Raw genomic sequence first — 17,516 nt, forward strand, 5'->3', positions numbered from 1 at the left:
CTTAACTGGACAGGGGGAAGAAAATATAACCAAAGGCTCGTGGGTCAAGATAAGGACAGTTTAATAAACTGAAAGCCAAGGTCGCGCGCGAAAGCAAAGAAAAACAAATGATATTATTCTCTACTTCCCATCAGCAGGCGATGTCTAGCCACTTCCTGGGAAGCAGGGCTTCAGTACGCGTAGTGGTTGCTCCTGAAGACAAAAAATGCCCCCCTTCCGTCTCCCTTTACTTAGCTTTTATATCTGAGCTGACGTCATATGGTATGGAATATCTGTTTGGTTAGTTTAGGTCAGCTGTCCTGGTTATGTCCCCTCCCGAGATCTCGCCCTGCCCCAGCCTGCCGTTGAGGGGGGGGCAAAAATGTTGGAGAGACAGCCTTGATGCTGTGCCAGCACTGCTCAGCAGTAGCCAAAACACTGGTGTGTTATCAACACCTTTCTAGCTACTGATGCAGAGCACAGTGCTATGAGGGCTGCTATGGGGAGTATTAACTCCATCTCAGCCAGACCCAATACATACATCTATACAATATTTATCATATGAAACATTTTGGGAGAGCAAGAAGCCCAAATATATTTCAGAAAAGCTAAATGTCAAGGAACGAAGATACTGTAATACAAAGTTATGGCCAAAAATACTGTATTTATAACCAGCAAGATTTTTGAGGAACAGTATTTATGCATTAGTTTTTTTTCAACAAAAAAACAAAAAAACCCACACCCTATTTTTGTCCCCCAAACAATAGACAATACATGCATTTAAATGACACTTTAAGAATAGCAAATATCTTTATTTTTTTAAACACTGCAAATTAAAAAATGTATCTGACCCCCTCATATATTGATCAAATAACCATTTCCTGCAGCATGATAAATAAGGAATCCAGCAATAGACTTCAGCTTAGACCATCTTTTGAGAGAGAGAAAAAAACACCACAAAACCAGCTTTAGAATAAGATTGATCTGGTTGAATTTTCTTGCATTTTTGACACTATCATCTTCAACATCAAATTTGTTCAAATAATTCTTCTATTCCTTTCTTTCCTGCAGCATGGCTACTGTGAAAAAGCTTGAGTGAAAGTTACAGTAAAATCCCTGTAACTAGATAAATAATGACCCTCAATGGATTACTGATTACATGGAAATGTTTGTTTTGATTGATACAACTCAAAATATTATGGGTAAATAAAAGCAAAAAAAAAAAAAAAAGAGATATCAGTGGTTCTTATCAAACCAAAACACATTGTTTTTCAACATCTCTACTAAACTAACAAATTGGACAGGGACATATGACTGTAGTTGTTTATGTCTGAAGAGGGACCATATCTACAAAAGTGTGAATGTCTGAAATAGCCATTAAATATCTACGACAGGCCATTTTAATTTCCTAACTTGTGACAGTCTCTCCAAAACATATTTACTTTATTGGTTTCTTAACTAGAGGTAGGTAATTTGTAGGCCTTGTTAATATACTGTGCACACTTCATTAGTTTACTAATGTAATGCAGGATAACCATGCACAGAGCTCCAAGAACAGCAGCACATATAATAAATTATTTGGGCCTTTTTTTTTTTTCATGTGGGTTAACATGTCTTTGTTTTCTCCTATTATTTCATTATTTCATGAAGAATGCATAACAAGGGAAGGGGCATTAGGTTGAGTAAAGTCTTTTGCATCTTACAACCAAAAGCTCAGAGTCTAGCAATGTCTTCATATGCAGCCCTTTTACCTCCTTTTAAAGTTTTTGCAAATCATGCAGTCAGTTCTGACTGATAGCCAGCATAAAGTCTCTTCTCCACTTTCAAGCTTAAAAAAGTGTTTCACAATCATGTGGCAGTATGATTAAAAATTACAGTTCATACACCTTGAAAATCAAGAGAGTCTGAATTATAAAAAGTAAACTGCCCTTATACCTTCATCATCCTATATATGTCAGGACAGTGCCAGTTACTTAGTGAAAAAAGCAAGTTTAAGATTTCTGTAAAACACATATTATAGCTTGTTTGTACTAGTGAACACCTAGAATACACAGGTTCCCAAGATGTTTTCCTTCCCTCCTCTCCCATTTATGACATTCAATGAAAGCACATAATTTTGGCAAAGTTAAAAGGGTTTCTGTCTTGTTTTTGCCTTCAGTTTCATGTTAGAGGCACATACTTCTGGACTCAAGCACTATAATGCATAGTGGAAATCACCAATTAAAACAGCAACAGCAATGGAATATATTGCAAGTGGGAACAGCTATGTCATTTAAAAAGGAAATGTTTTTGTAAACACTGTCATACTGCAATGCTGTGTTAGGTGATTCATGTAAGGCTTGCATTAGCATGCTGAATATAAATTTTTTCAGAATAGCTCAAATGATCTAAACATTGCCACAGGTTCAACTCAATTAAAATATACCAGAAGTAGCCCAGTCGCACTCACTCTTTAATTTTACAATCACAATATATCTATAAAGCTTGAGTAAACTTTTGTTTTGTTTTTATACAAAACTTAAAACCCCATTCTCCCCCCCCCCAATATCCCATAACAAACCAAACCAAACCCCAAACCTTCATTAGACACCACTGGCTTTTTTTTTTTTTTTCCTACAGTTCTATTTATATCACTAAATCCAAGGTGGCCAATGTATTCCCAGGTTAAAAGAAGGGATATTATCACGCACTCCAGAGTCAACAGTGGAAACAGAAGATTTTTTATGTTTATAAGCAAGATCAGGACCAATTTTATAATGACATATATAACAAGAATAACTGTTCTGATCACATATTTAGAATGTCAGTGTCACTTTTTATAACCTACAACTACCTGCTTTAGCTTTATTAAATAAAATTCTTTAACTCCTTAAAATTGTTAACACTAGCAACTTTGTTGTTGTTAGATCTAAGGTTTCTGAAATGTTTAACTGATCTGATGCTCTGTATTTTTTTATGATATTTTTAGGGAAATAGCATATACCCATTAGTACTTATGTTCAATAGTTTGAAATGTCTCTAAATTCACTTTTCTAATAAAGGCTATTAGAAAAGTAAAATTAACTGAAGTTGAATCTGCCAAATACAAATTCATATTTAAGAGCTTATGTTCCAATCCTAGATATAATGGCATACATTCTTCCAGCAAAAATGGTTTCTACATCTGTATAAAGCCCTGACAAGATTTAAGCGTTGTTTTGATTGTGATTGTGACTGTCCTCTGTGTGTCTCCAATTTACTTTTACTCAGGAATGTACAAATGATTTTATACAGCATGATGCTAGTACAACTCTGTACTATAATAAGCTTTTTTTGCTTTTTAAATAAAAACAACAAATCCCTAGTCAGAAATAAACTGACCAAATTTACATTCTTCTCTTAAAAACGTAAATAAAATAACATTGTTTAAAATGTGAATTAGCTGTAAGACATACAATTACATAGATACATATCAACACAGCACATCCAATTTGCCAAAAATTAATGATTACAAAGCCAATATTGATGCTGCCATATATATATAGATGTATGTACAATGATTATAACATTCATAATTGCACTATACCTACAATCAGTTTTCAATTATAAGGTTTTTTATGAGGCAGCAAAAAAATAGCAACTGTTCTTGTTGTTGTTTTGGAATTGGGAGGGTTAAGGATGAAAAACATCTCATTAGTATTTATTAACTTTGTTACCGATAAGTCATTCTTTTTCCACCTCTCCTTCGCAGCTGAGAGGCAGGAATTTCTGTGCTAAGTGCACTCTAGTGCTACTTGGCATTGTAATCAATCCAATTACATCTGACCTCTGAGTTCTCTGTAGCTTGCTAGCAATCATGCACCTGGTCAGAAAAACACCTTTCAACCTAAGCTGCTCATCTATGTGTGCTACATTTTTGTTGTTAAAAATTTGCATGTTTAAATTTCAAGAGTGATCTTTCCACTGTTTCATTTATATTAATAAATCTTTCTAAAGAACATCAAGAGAGGATATTTTGCATGAAGCCTATCAAATGTCTGTGAATCGGTTAAGAGGCAACCTTATTAAGAAAGGTTCCTGAATGTGATCACTCATCAATAATTTCATGCTGTACAAAGGTGCTTTGATATTATTACAGAAAACATTGTATGCAATCTCATGCCATCTCTGACATAAGGAGAGAGTTAAAATGTCTTCTATACATGTATACCTAGTAGCATATTCACTCATGCTTGTTTTTGGCATTAGAAAATGGAACACTTTCTAAAAAAGGGTACATATGAGCTGAAACTATATTTGTTTATCATTTAGCAGTTGACTCAATCAGGTCAGTACCCAATCCATCAGTTTGGCATTTCAATTGGTATCTTATGTTTCAAAAATATTTGTTTTATAAAAAGCCAGATTTGGCAAGATTTTATACAACAAAAATATTTTTTCTACTGTGGAAAAACACACTTTAAAAAAGCTCTAACTTAAGAAAAAATGCACACAACTGAAAAAAAACCCAAACACCACTGTTTCAGGCTGTAGCCACTGGGGAAAATGTAGTGTCCATGACATTTCCGTTTGGCATTTGTGAATAAAGAAAAGAGAAAATAATGGCACATGACAGTTAAAAAGAGATTCTATGATATTCCATGAACATCCCAGGTTTGTGTCTTTAATTATTTCATTACTTTCTTCTATGCATCTTTCTGAACTGCGAAAGTATGGTTAAATTCTAAATCCATACACAACTATTTCTATTTTGCAATCCCGATATTCTGGCCTCAGAATTGAAGACAGAATGAAAACACCCATGTCAAGAATTTAAATATCACACTATCAATACTTTTGATCCTTCAGAGAAAGTACATTCTGTAAAATTTGAATGACTGATAACTTCAGTTCTGATGATAGCATTTTTCCTGACCAAATCACTCAACAGAAAATATTTTACCAAGGAATGCAACTGGGAAAACGGCCATTGTACCTTTAAAAACATAAGGGGGGGAGGAAGGAGGAAGAGAGAGAAAGGGTTAGGGAAAGAGGAAACTAGTTTAATTTTGCTTCAATAGCAAAAAACTGTTATCCTTTGTGAGTGTACGACTGAGAATTTAAAACACAAAAAATAAGAAAATGTACTGTAAATGCACATCAGCATCTTTTGTTTTTCCTCCATACAGTTTAAATAAAATCATAATATTAACTAAAAACTCTGTGGACATTCACAGAGTCCAGGCCAGCAATAAATTAGTATTATGCAATTTGTTTTCACAGATAATACAGTCTGTCTTGTGTATCTTCAATCACGCAAAGGTGGTCTTGGAGGGCCTCTTAGGCACAGTTAGACCAGGTTGTACTCCTTCAGGTTTAACTGTAGGATTGTGTCCTTGACAGCAGCAAAGACGAAGCGTATATTCTCTGTGTCTGTAGCACATGTGAAGTGGGAGTAGATAATTTTGTCACTGTCTGGATTCAGGTCTACAAACATCTTCAAGATGAACTCTCGTGCCGCTTGTGCATCCCGTTGTGGTCCTGATAATTAAGAAGAGAAAGTCAGTTTTTCCTAGTCAATTCAATATTTGAGCTTCTTTAGGAAGGGAACCTTAGGAGCAGAAAACAGAAGAAAGACTCAGTCTGTGATCCTCGTATAAGAGAAGAAGGGAAAATCTTTACTAATAAATACTACCATATACACTATTTTTTCCCAGCAGGAACCATTAAAAAATAAAAATGAAAGGAATTTCCAGAAGTTGATCATACAGGAGCTGTTCTTTTCCTGCTGACTATCCTCTTTCTTCTATAAGATGTTTAAAATGGAGAGATGAAATTGATCTATAACCACACAAAATGAACAACAGAAGAAATAGTTGCTTTATACTAATAAATATTTTAAAAAATTAATAGAATTGGTCCATTTTCAGTCTATATCTACTATATTTAAACTATATTTAAAAGTACATTATTTTAAAACATAGCATAATCAAGTTACATCCTAAACTGGTCTGACACTGTCTCCAATAGAGCCTCATGCAGGTCAACAAGGGGAAGTGCTAAGTCCTGCACCTGAGGAGGAACAAGCCCAGGCACCGATATATGCTGGGGGCCACCCAGCTGGAAAGCAGCTTGACAGAAGAGGACCTGGGGGTCCTGGCGGACACCAAGTACCAAGTTGAACATGAGCCAGCAGTGTGCTCTTGTGGCAAAGACTGCAAATGGTATCCTAGGCTGCATTAGAAGGAATGTTCCCAGCAGGTCGAGGGAGGTGATCCTTCCCCTCTCCTCAGCACTGGTGCGGCCATACCTGGAGTCCTGTGTCCATCTCTGGGCTCCCCAATACAAGAAAGACATGGACATACTGGAGACAGTCCAATGAAGGGCCACAAAGATGATTAAGGGACTGGAGGAAAGGCTGAGAGAGCTGGGACTGTTTACCCTAGAGAAGAGAAGGCTCAGGCAGGGATCTCATCAATGTGTACAAATACCTGAAGGAAGGGTATAAAGAAGATGGGCCAGGCTCTTGTTGATGGTGCCCAGTGACAGGACAAGAGGCAATGGGAAAAAGCAGAAACACAAGAGTTTCCATCTGAACATCAGGAAAACCTTTTTTACTGTGAGGGTGACCGAATACTGGAACAGGTTGCCCAGAGAGATTGTGGAGTCTCCCTCCTTGGAGATATTCAAAAGCCATCTGGACATGGTCCTGGGCAACAGGCACTAGGTGACCTTGTTTGAGCAGGGGGGTTGGACCAGATGATCTCCAGAAGTCCCTTCCAACCTCAACTATTCTGTGTGAATTTTGTCTGGGTTTTTTTGGACAAGCATTTAACACAGGTGTATCTCCACTTGAGTGATGATAACAGAAAGGCCCATAGAGCCTTCTCACCTGCAGGATGTCATCTAGGGCACCTGTCACACTTGTAACTTGAAAGGGCAAGAATATTTTCTATTCAACTGTCAGTTCTCTTCTGTATAGTACTATCAAACTAAACTTACACTGACTCATAAATAAGTATGGTCTGATCCTGCAAGCTGTTCACTGTGAACACATCCTTTCCTCTCAAAAAGGAAAAAAATATAACTTTTTCCTTTTATCACTCTCTATTTTTGAAAATGAGAGATTTAATCTTTTTTGTAGCTTTTGAATCTGCTTTTCACCCTCTGGTGAGACAAAAGAGATGTTATTGTATGAATTTGATTTTTTTTCTCTGTTACCAAAGCCTCCACTCACTTACCTTAGAATACCTAACTTTTCACCTCAGGATAACTTTCTGAAAGTACAGCTTCCTTAGAAACAGCTGTGTGTTCTGCATAATGTTTTCTGGGACAAGCACATTAAACTTCACATAAGTAACATAAAATTAAAATAAAGGAATCAAAAAAGAAATGGTATAATGAAAGGGTAGGAGGAGTGATACTGGTTTCTCTGACAGCTACAGAGAATTTATGACACTTCTGTTCAGATATCCAGCCTTAAACAAAAACAAAACAGCAAAAAATAAACAAACAAAAACAAAACAAAAAATCAAAAAAGAATATGTGAGACACTGTGTAAAAATGAGAAATGTATTTTTATGTAATTTTAGCTTTATACTTCAGTTCAAACCGTCACCCCAACTTATGAACAAGGACAGAATAAGGTCCAATGCTAATATGATGTTACTCATCTAGAATCAATAGTTTCACATGAAAGGTACTGCCATCCTATCCGCAATTATTGGAGGTATAAAATAAAATCCTAGTAATCTAGAAAATCCTACAAGACTTCAGTGACTTTAAAAATTTGGAGTATTAAAAATTGCTATTTTTAATAATTTTTTCCTTTTCATATAATTTTTAAAAAAACCATGACCAGCAAGTCATTCAACTACAAACTAACCATTTGGTGTACTAAGTAAAATTTGTAAAGAAGAAAATGGGTGTAAAGAAGAATGGGTGATAATCTTTGTCCTAAGAACCTCTAAGCAAAATATGGGCAAGGCTATTACATTTTGTCATTACCGCAGTATAAATGGGGCATGAGCTCTGGTGGCAATATACTTACCATCATACTCTGGGAAATAATCAACTAAATGGGAGTACATAATTTTCTCCTCTAAGAGATCTTTTTTATTTAAGAACAGAATGACTGAAGAATTCTGGAACCATGGATATGTGATAATTGTCCTAAAGAGTGCTTTGCTTTCTTCCATTCGATTCTGGAATAAAAAAAGAGAGACTAATTTATGTGGTTGTGAAAATAATTTTTTAAATTTTTTTAAATCAATCCATGCAATTCCATTTTATTTGATAAACAGATCCATTTCATGTTTTCCAGCTTCTTAATGAAATGTAAGATTTAACCGATTCATTTACAATTCATAGGTAAGTGGTAAATTAAATATGCAGGCAGTTTCCTTTTGCAAACTCAATGACACAAGCATAATTATTCTTTAAAACACAGGACACAGACACGATAGCTGTAACAGGTACTGTTGTAAATACTGACTATGCACAGTTATGATCAGCCAACAAATTCATGGGTACTGAAATGCATGTGGTTCAAGGCAGAGACAAGTGTGCAACAAGACATAATAACCAAGTTTTAAAAACCTTATTTATTTTATATGACTTTCCTGAACTATAAATGCAAGTAATCCTTAATTTTCTGAAAGAGATCAGCTTTAAAATAGTTACAGGTAAATTTGGAATTTATTCATTGATAACCTGAGAATATTTCCCCAAATCAAAGGCTTGACATAAAATATTACAAATGGTAACTTTGTTTCTAACATCATTGGGTTAGCCTTTACTTAAGCCTTGCTTAATTGCTCCTGAAAGGCATTTTGCATTATAGTGGAAATGTAAGTAAGTAAAGCATACAGTTGCTTGTAAAGGCTTTCTGACACTGTAAAATTCTGTTGTGCTTTGATAAAATTCTGAAGAACTGTTAGGCTGACATGATGCAGCTAATAAAGAGTTGGAACAAATTGAGTTCAGTACAAGGAATTAACTCTACTTCTTTATTTGGAAAACTTTAAGGCAGGCCTGATTAGCTACATATGGAAGTTTTTCTTAGGAGCTGCCTCCTGAAAACAAGTTTCACCACCAAACAGGCTGCCAGAGAACAAAATCAAGGAAGCAAATCCAGCAGATTCTGCTGTTGCTGAGCCATAGAACCGTAGAATCATAGAATCGTTTAGGTTGGCAAAGACCCTTAAGATCATCGAGTCCAACTGTTAACCTAACACTACCAAGTCCACCACTAAACCATGTCCCTAAGCACCAGGTCTACACATCTTTTAAATACCTCCAGGGATGGTGACTCAACCACTTCCCTGGGCAGCCTGTTCCAATGCTTGACAACTCTTTTGGTGAAGAAATCTAAACCTCCCCTGGCACAACTTGAGGCCATTTCCTCTTGTCCTATCACTTGCTACTTGGGAAAAGAGACCAACACCCACCTCACTACAACCTCCTTTCAGGTAGTTGTAGAGAGTGATAAGGTCTCCCCTCAGCCTCCTCTTCTCCAGACCAAACAACCCCAGTTCCCTCAGCCGCTCCTCAGATGACTTGCTCTCTAGACCCTTCACCAGCTTCATTGTTCTTCTTTGGACACGCTCCAGCACCTCAATGTCTTTCCTGTAGTGAGGGGCCCAAAACTGAACACAGCACTCAAGGTGTGGATTTGATTGTATGAGCCTCCATAACAGTACTAACCTGAATATTCTATAGCAAGTATATTACAAGTTATTGCTTTTCAAATCTATACTTAAATTACTGTCGTGAACTTTATTCAACTGTGAATGAATCTCAGGCTGCTATTATACATATACTCATAATCCCTTTAGATATAAACCGTTGACCAAGTCTGAGACTAGGAGTTGATCCAGCTGCACCTAGACTCCGACAGGAGTTTAGAAAGCAAGAGGGTCTCCTCTGAACCTCGTGACTCAATGGGAGGGTCTTCCCTACCCTTTTACATTCCCGATCTCTGTACAAATCACGAGAAATCAATTCTAACTCGATTTTTCTTTGTATGTTTCTCTTTTACCCAATTGCATCTTTGGTCTCTGTATACATAATTTTAGTTTGTTTCTGACTTAATTTTCCTTTGTGCATTTCATCCATGTATTAAGTAACAGAGTGAACCTTGCCATCAAATTCTGTGAAGTCGCGCTTTTATATAAATTCCTATTAAATCATTTTTACTAATACCATTGGAGGTGATTCTTTAAGTGGTCCAAACCACTCCATTCCGTGACAAATTGGCATAGTCAGCAGGATGGTAAGTAGTATCACCGATTACTTACAAAAACATGGAATTAGTTCAAGTCCCAGATTTTCTGAGGAATGGGCTTGTGATAACTGGCATGATTGGAAATTTGTGGAAGAACAGCTAAAGCTAGCCAGGGGCCATGTAAAGGATGTTCCATTTTAACAAAGAGGAACAAGCTCTAGTTCTTCATTATGCAAATGTTTCTTAGTACTGATATTTTGTGTTCAAAAGGTTTTTTATCTGCAGAAAAAAAGAAAATATATATATGCATGTAGTGGGTTGACCCTGGCTGGATGCCAGGTGCCCACCAAAGCCGCTCTATCACTCCCCCTTCTCAGCTGGACAGGGGGGAGAAAATATAACAAAAGGCTCGTGGGTCAAGATAAGGACAGTTTAATAAAGTGAAAGCCAAGGTCACGCGCGAAAGCAAAGAAAAACAAATGATATTATTCTCTACTTCCCATCAGCAGGCGATGTCTAGCCACTTCCCGGGAAGCAGGGCTTCAGTGCGCGTAGTGGTTGCTCCGGAAGACAAAAATGCCCCCCTTCCGTCTCCCTTTACTTAGCTTTTATATCTGAGCTGACGTCATATGGTGCAGCAGCCATTACGAGAGTAGGGTAATGAGAAATAAAACCAAATCTCAAAACACCTTCCCTCCACCCCTCCCTTCTTCCTGGGCACAACTTCACTCCCGGATTCTCTACCTACCCCCCACAGCAGCACAGGGGGACAGGGAATGGGGGTTACGGTCAGTTCATCACACGTTATTTTCTGCCGCTTCATCCTCCTCAGGGGGAGGACTCCTCACACTCTTCCCCTGCTCCAGTGTGGAGTCCCTCCCACGGGAGACAGTCCTCCACAAACTTCTCCAACGTGGGTCCTTCCCACGGGCTGCAGTTCTTCACAAACTGCTCCAGCATGGGTCCCTTCCACGGCGTGCAGTCCTTCAGGAGCACACTGCTCCAGCGTGGGTCCCCCACGGGGTCACAAGTCCTGCCAGAAAACCTGCTCCAGCGTGGGCTCCTCTCTCCACAGATCCGCAGGTCCTGCCAGGAGCCTGCTCCAGCACAGGTTTCCCACAGGGTCACAGCCTCCTTCGGGAACCCACCTGCTCCGGCGTGGGGTCCTCCACAGGCTGCAGGTGGATATCTGCTCCACCGTGGACCTCCATGGGCTGCAGGGGGACAGCCTGCCTCACCACGGTATTCCCCACGGGCTGCAGGGGAATCTCTGCTCCGGTGCCTGGAGCATCTCCTCCCCCTCCTTCTTCACTGACCTTGGTGTCTGCAGGGCTGTTTCTCTCACATGTTCTCACTCCTCTCTCCGGCTGCCGTTTCTGTGTGACCCGCAACTTTTTTTCCTTCTTAAATATGTTATCACAGAGGTGCTACCGCTATCGCTGATTGGCTCGGCCTTGGCCAGCGGCAGGTCCGTCTTAGAGCCGGCTGGTATTGGCTCTGTCAGACGTAGGGGAAGCTTCCAGCAGCTTCTCACAGAAGCCACCCCTGTAACCCCCACCCCGCTACCAATACCTTGCCACACAAAGCCAATACAGGGTGGTTACAGCAATGGAAGCAGAGCAACTGGCAGCGCAGAGGTAAACCCATTTGGGCTGCTGCACTGTGGCAAGATATTGTGTCCCAGCTAGAGAATCTGGTTGTAAAAGTACGTCATGTAGATGCTCACGTAGCCAAGAGTCGGGCCACTGAAGAACATCAAAACAACCAACAGGTCGATCAGGCTGCTAAGATTGGAGTGGCTCAGGTGGACCTGGACTGGCAACATAAGGGTGAGCTATTTATGTCTTGGTGGGCCCATGACACCTCAGGCCATCAGAGAAGAGATGCAACATATAGATGGGCTCGTGATCGAGGGGTGGACTTGACCATGGACCCTATTGCACAAGTTATCCATGAATGTGAAACCTGTGCTGCAATTAAGCAAGCCATGCGGTTAAAACCCCTGTCGCATGGAGGGCGATGGCTGAAATATAAATATGGGGAAGCCTGGCAGATTGACTATATCACACTCCCACAAACTCACCAAGGCAAGCGCCATGTGCTTACAATCGTGGAAGCAACCACCAGGTGTCTGGAAACATATCCCATGCACCGCCAGGAACACTATCCTGGGCCTTGAAAAGCAGGTCTTGTGGCGACATGGCACCCCAGAACGAATTGAGTCAGACAACGGGACTAATTTCCAAAACACCCTTATAGACACCTGGCCAAAGAGCATGGCATTGAGTGGGTATATCACATCCCCTATCATGCACCATCCTTCAGGAAAATCAAACGATACAATGGATTGTTAAAGACTACATCGAGAGCAATGGGGGGTGGAACCTTCAAACATTGGAATACACATTTAGCAACAGCCACCTGGTTAGTCAACACCAGAGGATCTGCCAATCAGGCTGGCCCTGCCCAGTCAGAATTTTTACGTACTGTAGAAGGGGATAAAGTCCCTGTAGTGCACATAAAAACATATGTTAGGGAAGACAGTCTGGGTTAGTCCTGCCTCAGGCAAAGACAAACCCATTTGTGGGATTGCTTTTGCTCAAGGACCTGGGTGCACTTGGTAGGTGATGTGGAAGAATGGAGAAGTCCGATATGTGCCTCAAGGGGATTTGATTTTAGGTGAGAATAGTCAATGAATTAAACTGTATGATGTTAGTTGCTGTATAACCCTGCCATTGTATTTTATCATTACTGTAATTGTTATATGCTATATCAATGGTATTACAGTAAGAATCACTTAGATCAAGCAAGAATGAACTGTGATAAAACTGAGCGAAGTGCAGTAGTGATGGAACCTGACTCCAGCATGCAACAATCCAACCGCGCACACCATCCTCCTGCTACGCCCAATGTCAGCCGCTCACCATACCGCACTGAAGCCCGATCCTGCTCTGCCAACTGAGAGGACTTTGCAACTTTCCTCCTGCCCAGAAAGACTGGTATGACAGATGGAGCCCAAAGTCACGGACTAAATGAACTCAACGGACATTTTATAGAGATGGCCTATAGACTAAGGGAATGATATCTGTGTATATATATATCTCTCTCTCTCTAAAAGGACAGGAAAGGTGATGGTGATTGATTAGGATGTATTGGAAAGCATGGGACTTGAGCATGACATAAATGGTATAGAATAAGGGGCAGATATTGTCCTGGTTTCAGCTGGGATAGAGTTAATTTTCTTTCTAGTAGCTAGTATAGTGTTATGTTTTGGATTTAGTATGAGAAGAATGGTGATAACACAGTGATTTTTTCAGTTGTAAGTTTCTGAGTCAGATCTCTTACACAGATGACAGGCACAAGTATCAAAGAACTATTAGATTCTACTATAGTATCACACTGATGCTATCCATAAGAAAAAAGTAGGGCATTTATACACACTCTCTCACTTTCGTGCTGAAATTTTAATACTGTTTCACAGTTCAAAGGTTATTTGAATTTTGCAGAGTGTGAAAAAATATCCACTGACTGATTACCAAGGTTTCCAACTTCAGTTATCTTCTTAATGAACCTTTCACATCAAAGTGAGGAATAAGAAAAATATTTCTTGTAAATTTCTTAATATAAGGTGAGAACTAACACATTTAAAACCTGTCGTGGTTTAACCCCAGCCAGCAACTAAACACCACGCAGACGCTCACTCACTCCCCCCCACCCAGTGGGATGGGGGAGAAAATCAGGAAAAGAAGCAAAACCCGTGGGTTGAGATAAGAACGGTTCAATGGAACAGAAAAGAAGAAACTAATAATGATAATGATAACACTAATAAAATGACAACAGCAATAATGAAAGGATTGGAATGTACAAATGATGCGCAGTGCAATTGCTCACCACCCGCCGACTGACACCCAGCTAGTCCCCCGAGCGGCGATTCCCCACCCCCACTTCCCAGTTCCTATACTAGATGGGACGTCACATGGTATGGAATACCCCTTTGGCCAGTTTGGGTCAGGTGCCCTGGCTGTGTCCTGTGCCAACTTCTTGTGCCCCTCCAAGCTTTCTCACTGGCTGGGCATGAGAAGCTGAAAAATCCTTGACTTTAGACTAAACATTACTTAGCAACAACTGAAAACATCAGTGTTATCAACATTCTTCGCATACTGAACTCAAAACATAGCACTGTACCAGCTACTAGGAAGACAGTTAACTCTATCCCAGCTGAAACCAGGACAAAACCTTTTCATATTTGTGTCACACCCACATTTTGACAAAAATACACTTTGCTTTATGTGGAATAAATAAATACATTCTTGCTTTCTAGTAGTGGAAGAGAAGGGAAAATTATGGGAATAAAACAGTGTTCTGGTATGCTAAAAAAAATCTATTTAGAATCATAGAATGGTTTGGGTTGGAAGGGACCTTTAAAGGTCATCTAGTCTAACCACCCGGCAATGAGCAGGAACATCTTCAGCTAGATCAGGTTGCTCAGAGCCCCGTCCAACCTGACCTTGAATATTTCCAGGGATGGGGCATCTGCAACTTCTCTGGGCAACCTGTTCCAGTGTTTCACCATCCTCATTGTAAAAAATTTCTTCCTTATATCTAGTCTGAATCTACCCTCACTTAGTTTAAAACCATTACCCCTTGTCCTATCATAGAATCATAGAATCATAGAATCATTTCGGTTGGAAAAGACCTTCAAGATCATCAAGTCCAACCATTAACCATGCCCCCTAAACCATGCCCTGGAGTACCCTGTCCACTCGCTTTTTGAATACCTCCAGGGATGGTGACTCAACCACTTCCCTGGGCAGCCCATTCCAATGTTTGACAACCCTCTCAGTAAAAAACTTTTTCCTAATATCTAACCTAAACTTCCCTTGCCTCAACTTGAGGCCATTTCCTCTTGTCCTATCTCCAGCCACCTGACAGAAGAGACCAACACCCACCTCACTACAACCCCCTTTCAGGTAGTTGTAGAGAGCGATAAGGTCTCCCCTTAGCCGCCTCTTTTCTAGACTGAACAGCCCCAGATCCCTCAGCCGCTCCTCATAAGACTTGTGCTCAAGGCCCCTCACCAACTTGGTTGCCCTTCTCTGGACACGCACAAGCAGCTCAATGTCTTTCCTGTAGTGAGGGGCCCAAAACTGAACACAGGACTCAAGGTGCGGCCTCACCAGTGCCGAATACAGGGGAACAACAACCTCCCTGTTCCTGCTGGCCACACTGTTCCTGATACAGGCTAGGATGCCATTGGCCTTCTTGGCCACCTGGGCACACTGCTGGCTCATATTCAGCCGGCTGTCAACCAGCACGCCCAGGTCTTTCTCTGCCGGGCAGCTTTCCAGCCACTCTTCCCCAAGCCGGTAGTGCTGCATGGGGTTGCCGTGACCCAAGTGCAGGACCCGGCACTTGGCCGTGTTAAACTTCATACAATTGGCCTCAGCCCATCGATCCAGCCTGTCCAGATCTCTTTGTAGAGCCTCCCTACCCTCAAGCAGATCGACCCTGCCTCCCAACTTGGTGTCGTCTGCAAACTTGCTGAGGGTGCACTCAATCCCCTCATCCAAATCATCAATAAAGTTATTAAACAGAACAGGGCCCAACACTGAGCCCTGGGGAACACCACTCGTGACCCGCCGCCAACTGAATTTCACCCCATTCACCACTACCCTCTGGGCTCGGCCATCCAGCCAGTTTTTCACCCAGTGAAGAGTGCACTTATCCAGGCCACGAGACGCCAGCTTCTCAAGGAGTATGCCATGAGAGACAGTGTCAAAGGCCTTGCTGAAGTCTAGGAAAATAACATCGACAGCCTTTCCCTCATCCACTAGGCGGGTCACCTGGTCATAGAAGGAGATCAGGTTGGTCAAGCAGGACCTGCCTTTCGTAAACCCATGCTGACTGGGCCTGATCCCCCTCTTATCCTGGAGCTGCCGTGTGAGTGCTCTCAAGACAAACCGTTCCATAATCTTTCCCGGTACCGAGGTCAGGCGGACAGGCCTGTAGTTTCCCGGATCCTCCCCCCGACCCTTCTTATAAATGGGAGTCACATTGGCAAGCCTCCAGTCCTCTGGGACCTCCCCTGTTGACCAGGAACGCTGATAGATGATAGAGAGTGGCTTGGCAAGGACCTCTGCCAGTTCCCTCAGTACTCTTGGATGGATCCCATCAGGTCCCATAGATTTGTGAGTGTCCAGATGGCGTAGCAGGTCCCTAACTAATTCCTCCTGGATTAAGGGGGGTATGTTATGCTCTTCATCCTTACCTTCCAGCTCAGGGGGTGGAGTACCCTGAGGATGACTGGACTCACTATTAAAGACTGAGGCAAAGGAGGCATTAGAGTACCTCGGCCTTTTCCTCATCTCTGGTTGCTACGTTCCCTTCTGTATCCATTAAAGGACAGATATTCTCCTTGGGATTCTTTTTACTGTTAACATATTTGTAAAAACATTTTTTGTTGTCCCTTACGATAGTGGCCAGATTTAGTTCTAGCTGAGCTTTCGCCTTTCTAATTTTCTCTCTGTATGATCTAACAAGATCCCTGTACTCCTCCCAAGTTGCCCGCCCTTTCCTCCAGAGATGATAAGCTCTCCTTTTTTTCTTAAGTCCTAGCAAAAGCTCCCCATTCAGCCAGGCCGGTCGTTCTCCTCGGCGGTTTGACTTGCGGCACATGGGAATAGCCTGGTCCTGAGCCATTAAGATTTCCTTTTTAAAGAATGTCCATCCCTCCTGGACCCCTTTGCCCTTCAGGACCGTCTCCCAAGGGACTCTCTCAACCAGTGCCTTGAAGAGGCCAAAGTTAGCCCTCCGGAAGTCCATAGTGGTGGTTTTGCTGACCACCTTCTTTGCCTCACCAAGAATTGAAAATTCTATCATTTCATGGTCACTAAGCCCGAGACGGCCTCCGACCATCACACCTCCCACCAGTCCTTCCCTGTTCGTAAACAACAGGTCTAGCAAGGCTCCTCCCCTGGTTGGCTCACCCACCAGCTGTGTCAAGAAGTTATCTTCCACACACTCCAGGAACCTCCTAGATTGTTTACTCACTGCTGTGTTGTATTTCCAGCAGATGTCTGGAAAGTTAAAGTCCCCCACAAGGACAAGGGCACACGATTCTGAGACTACTGCCAGCCGCTTGTAGAACGATTCATCCGTCTCTTCAACCTGGTCAGGCGGTCTATAACAGACTCCCAGCACAATATCTGTCTTATTGGCTTTCCCTCTCATCCTCACCCATAAGCACTCCACCTTGTCATCAGAATCGTGTAGCTCTGAACAGTCAAAACATTCCCTAACATAGAGAGCCACCCCACCACCTCTTCTACCTTGCCTGTCCCTTCTGAAGAGCTTG

At 41.2% G+C, this 17,516-nt stretch overlaps 1 protein-coding gene across 2 annotated transcripts in view; it reads right to left on the reverse strand.

Annotated features, from left to right (window-relative positions):
• Nucleotides 1-534: 534 nt before the first annotated feature.
• The window catches only part of LOC128136173 (guanine nucleotide-binding protein G(q) subunit alpha), a 128,307-nt gene continuing 111,325 nt past the window's right edge, over nucleotides 535-17,516 (reverse strand). For both annotated transcript variants that reach the window (XM_052775350.1, XM_052775351.1), the window contains 2 exons: nucleotides 7,988-8,141; nucleotides 535-5,478 (listed from right to left, as the gene is read on the reverse strand). In XM_052775350.1, coding sequence (XP_052631310.1) covers nucleotides 5,288-5,478; nucleotides 7,988-8,141 — 345 coding nt within the window. In that variant the 3' untranslated portion in view covers nucleotides 535-5,287. The remainder of the gene's footprint in view (nucleotides 5,479-7,987; nucleotides 8,142-17,516) is intronic.

The sequence above is a fragment of the Harpia harpyja genome, chromosome W, assembly GCF_026419915.1.
Source record: "Harpia harpyja isolate bHarHar1 chromosome W, bHarHar1 primary haplotype, whole genome shotgun sequence".
Classification (NCBI taxonomy): Eukaryota; Metazoa; Chordata; class Aves; order Accipitriformes; family Accipitridae; genus Harpia; species Harpia harpyja.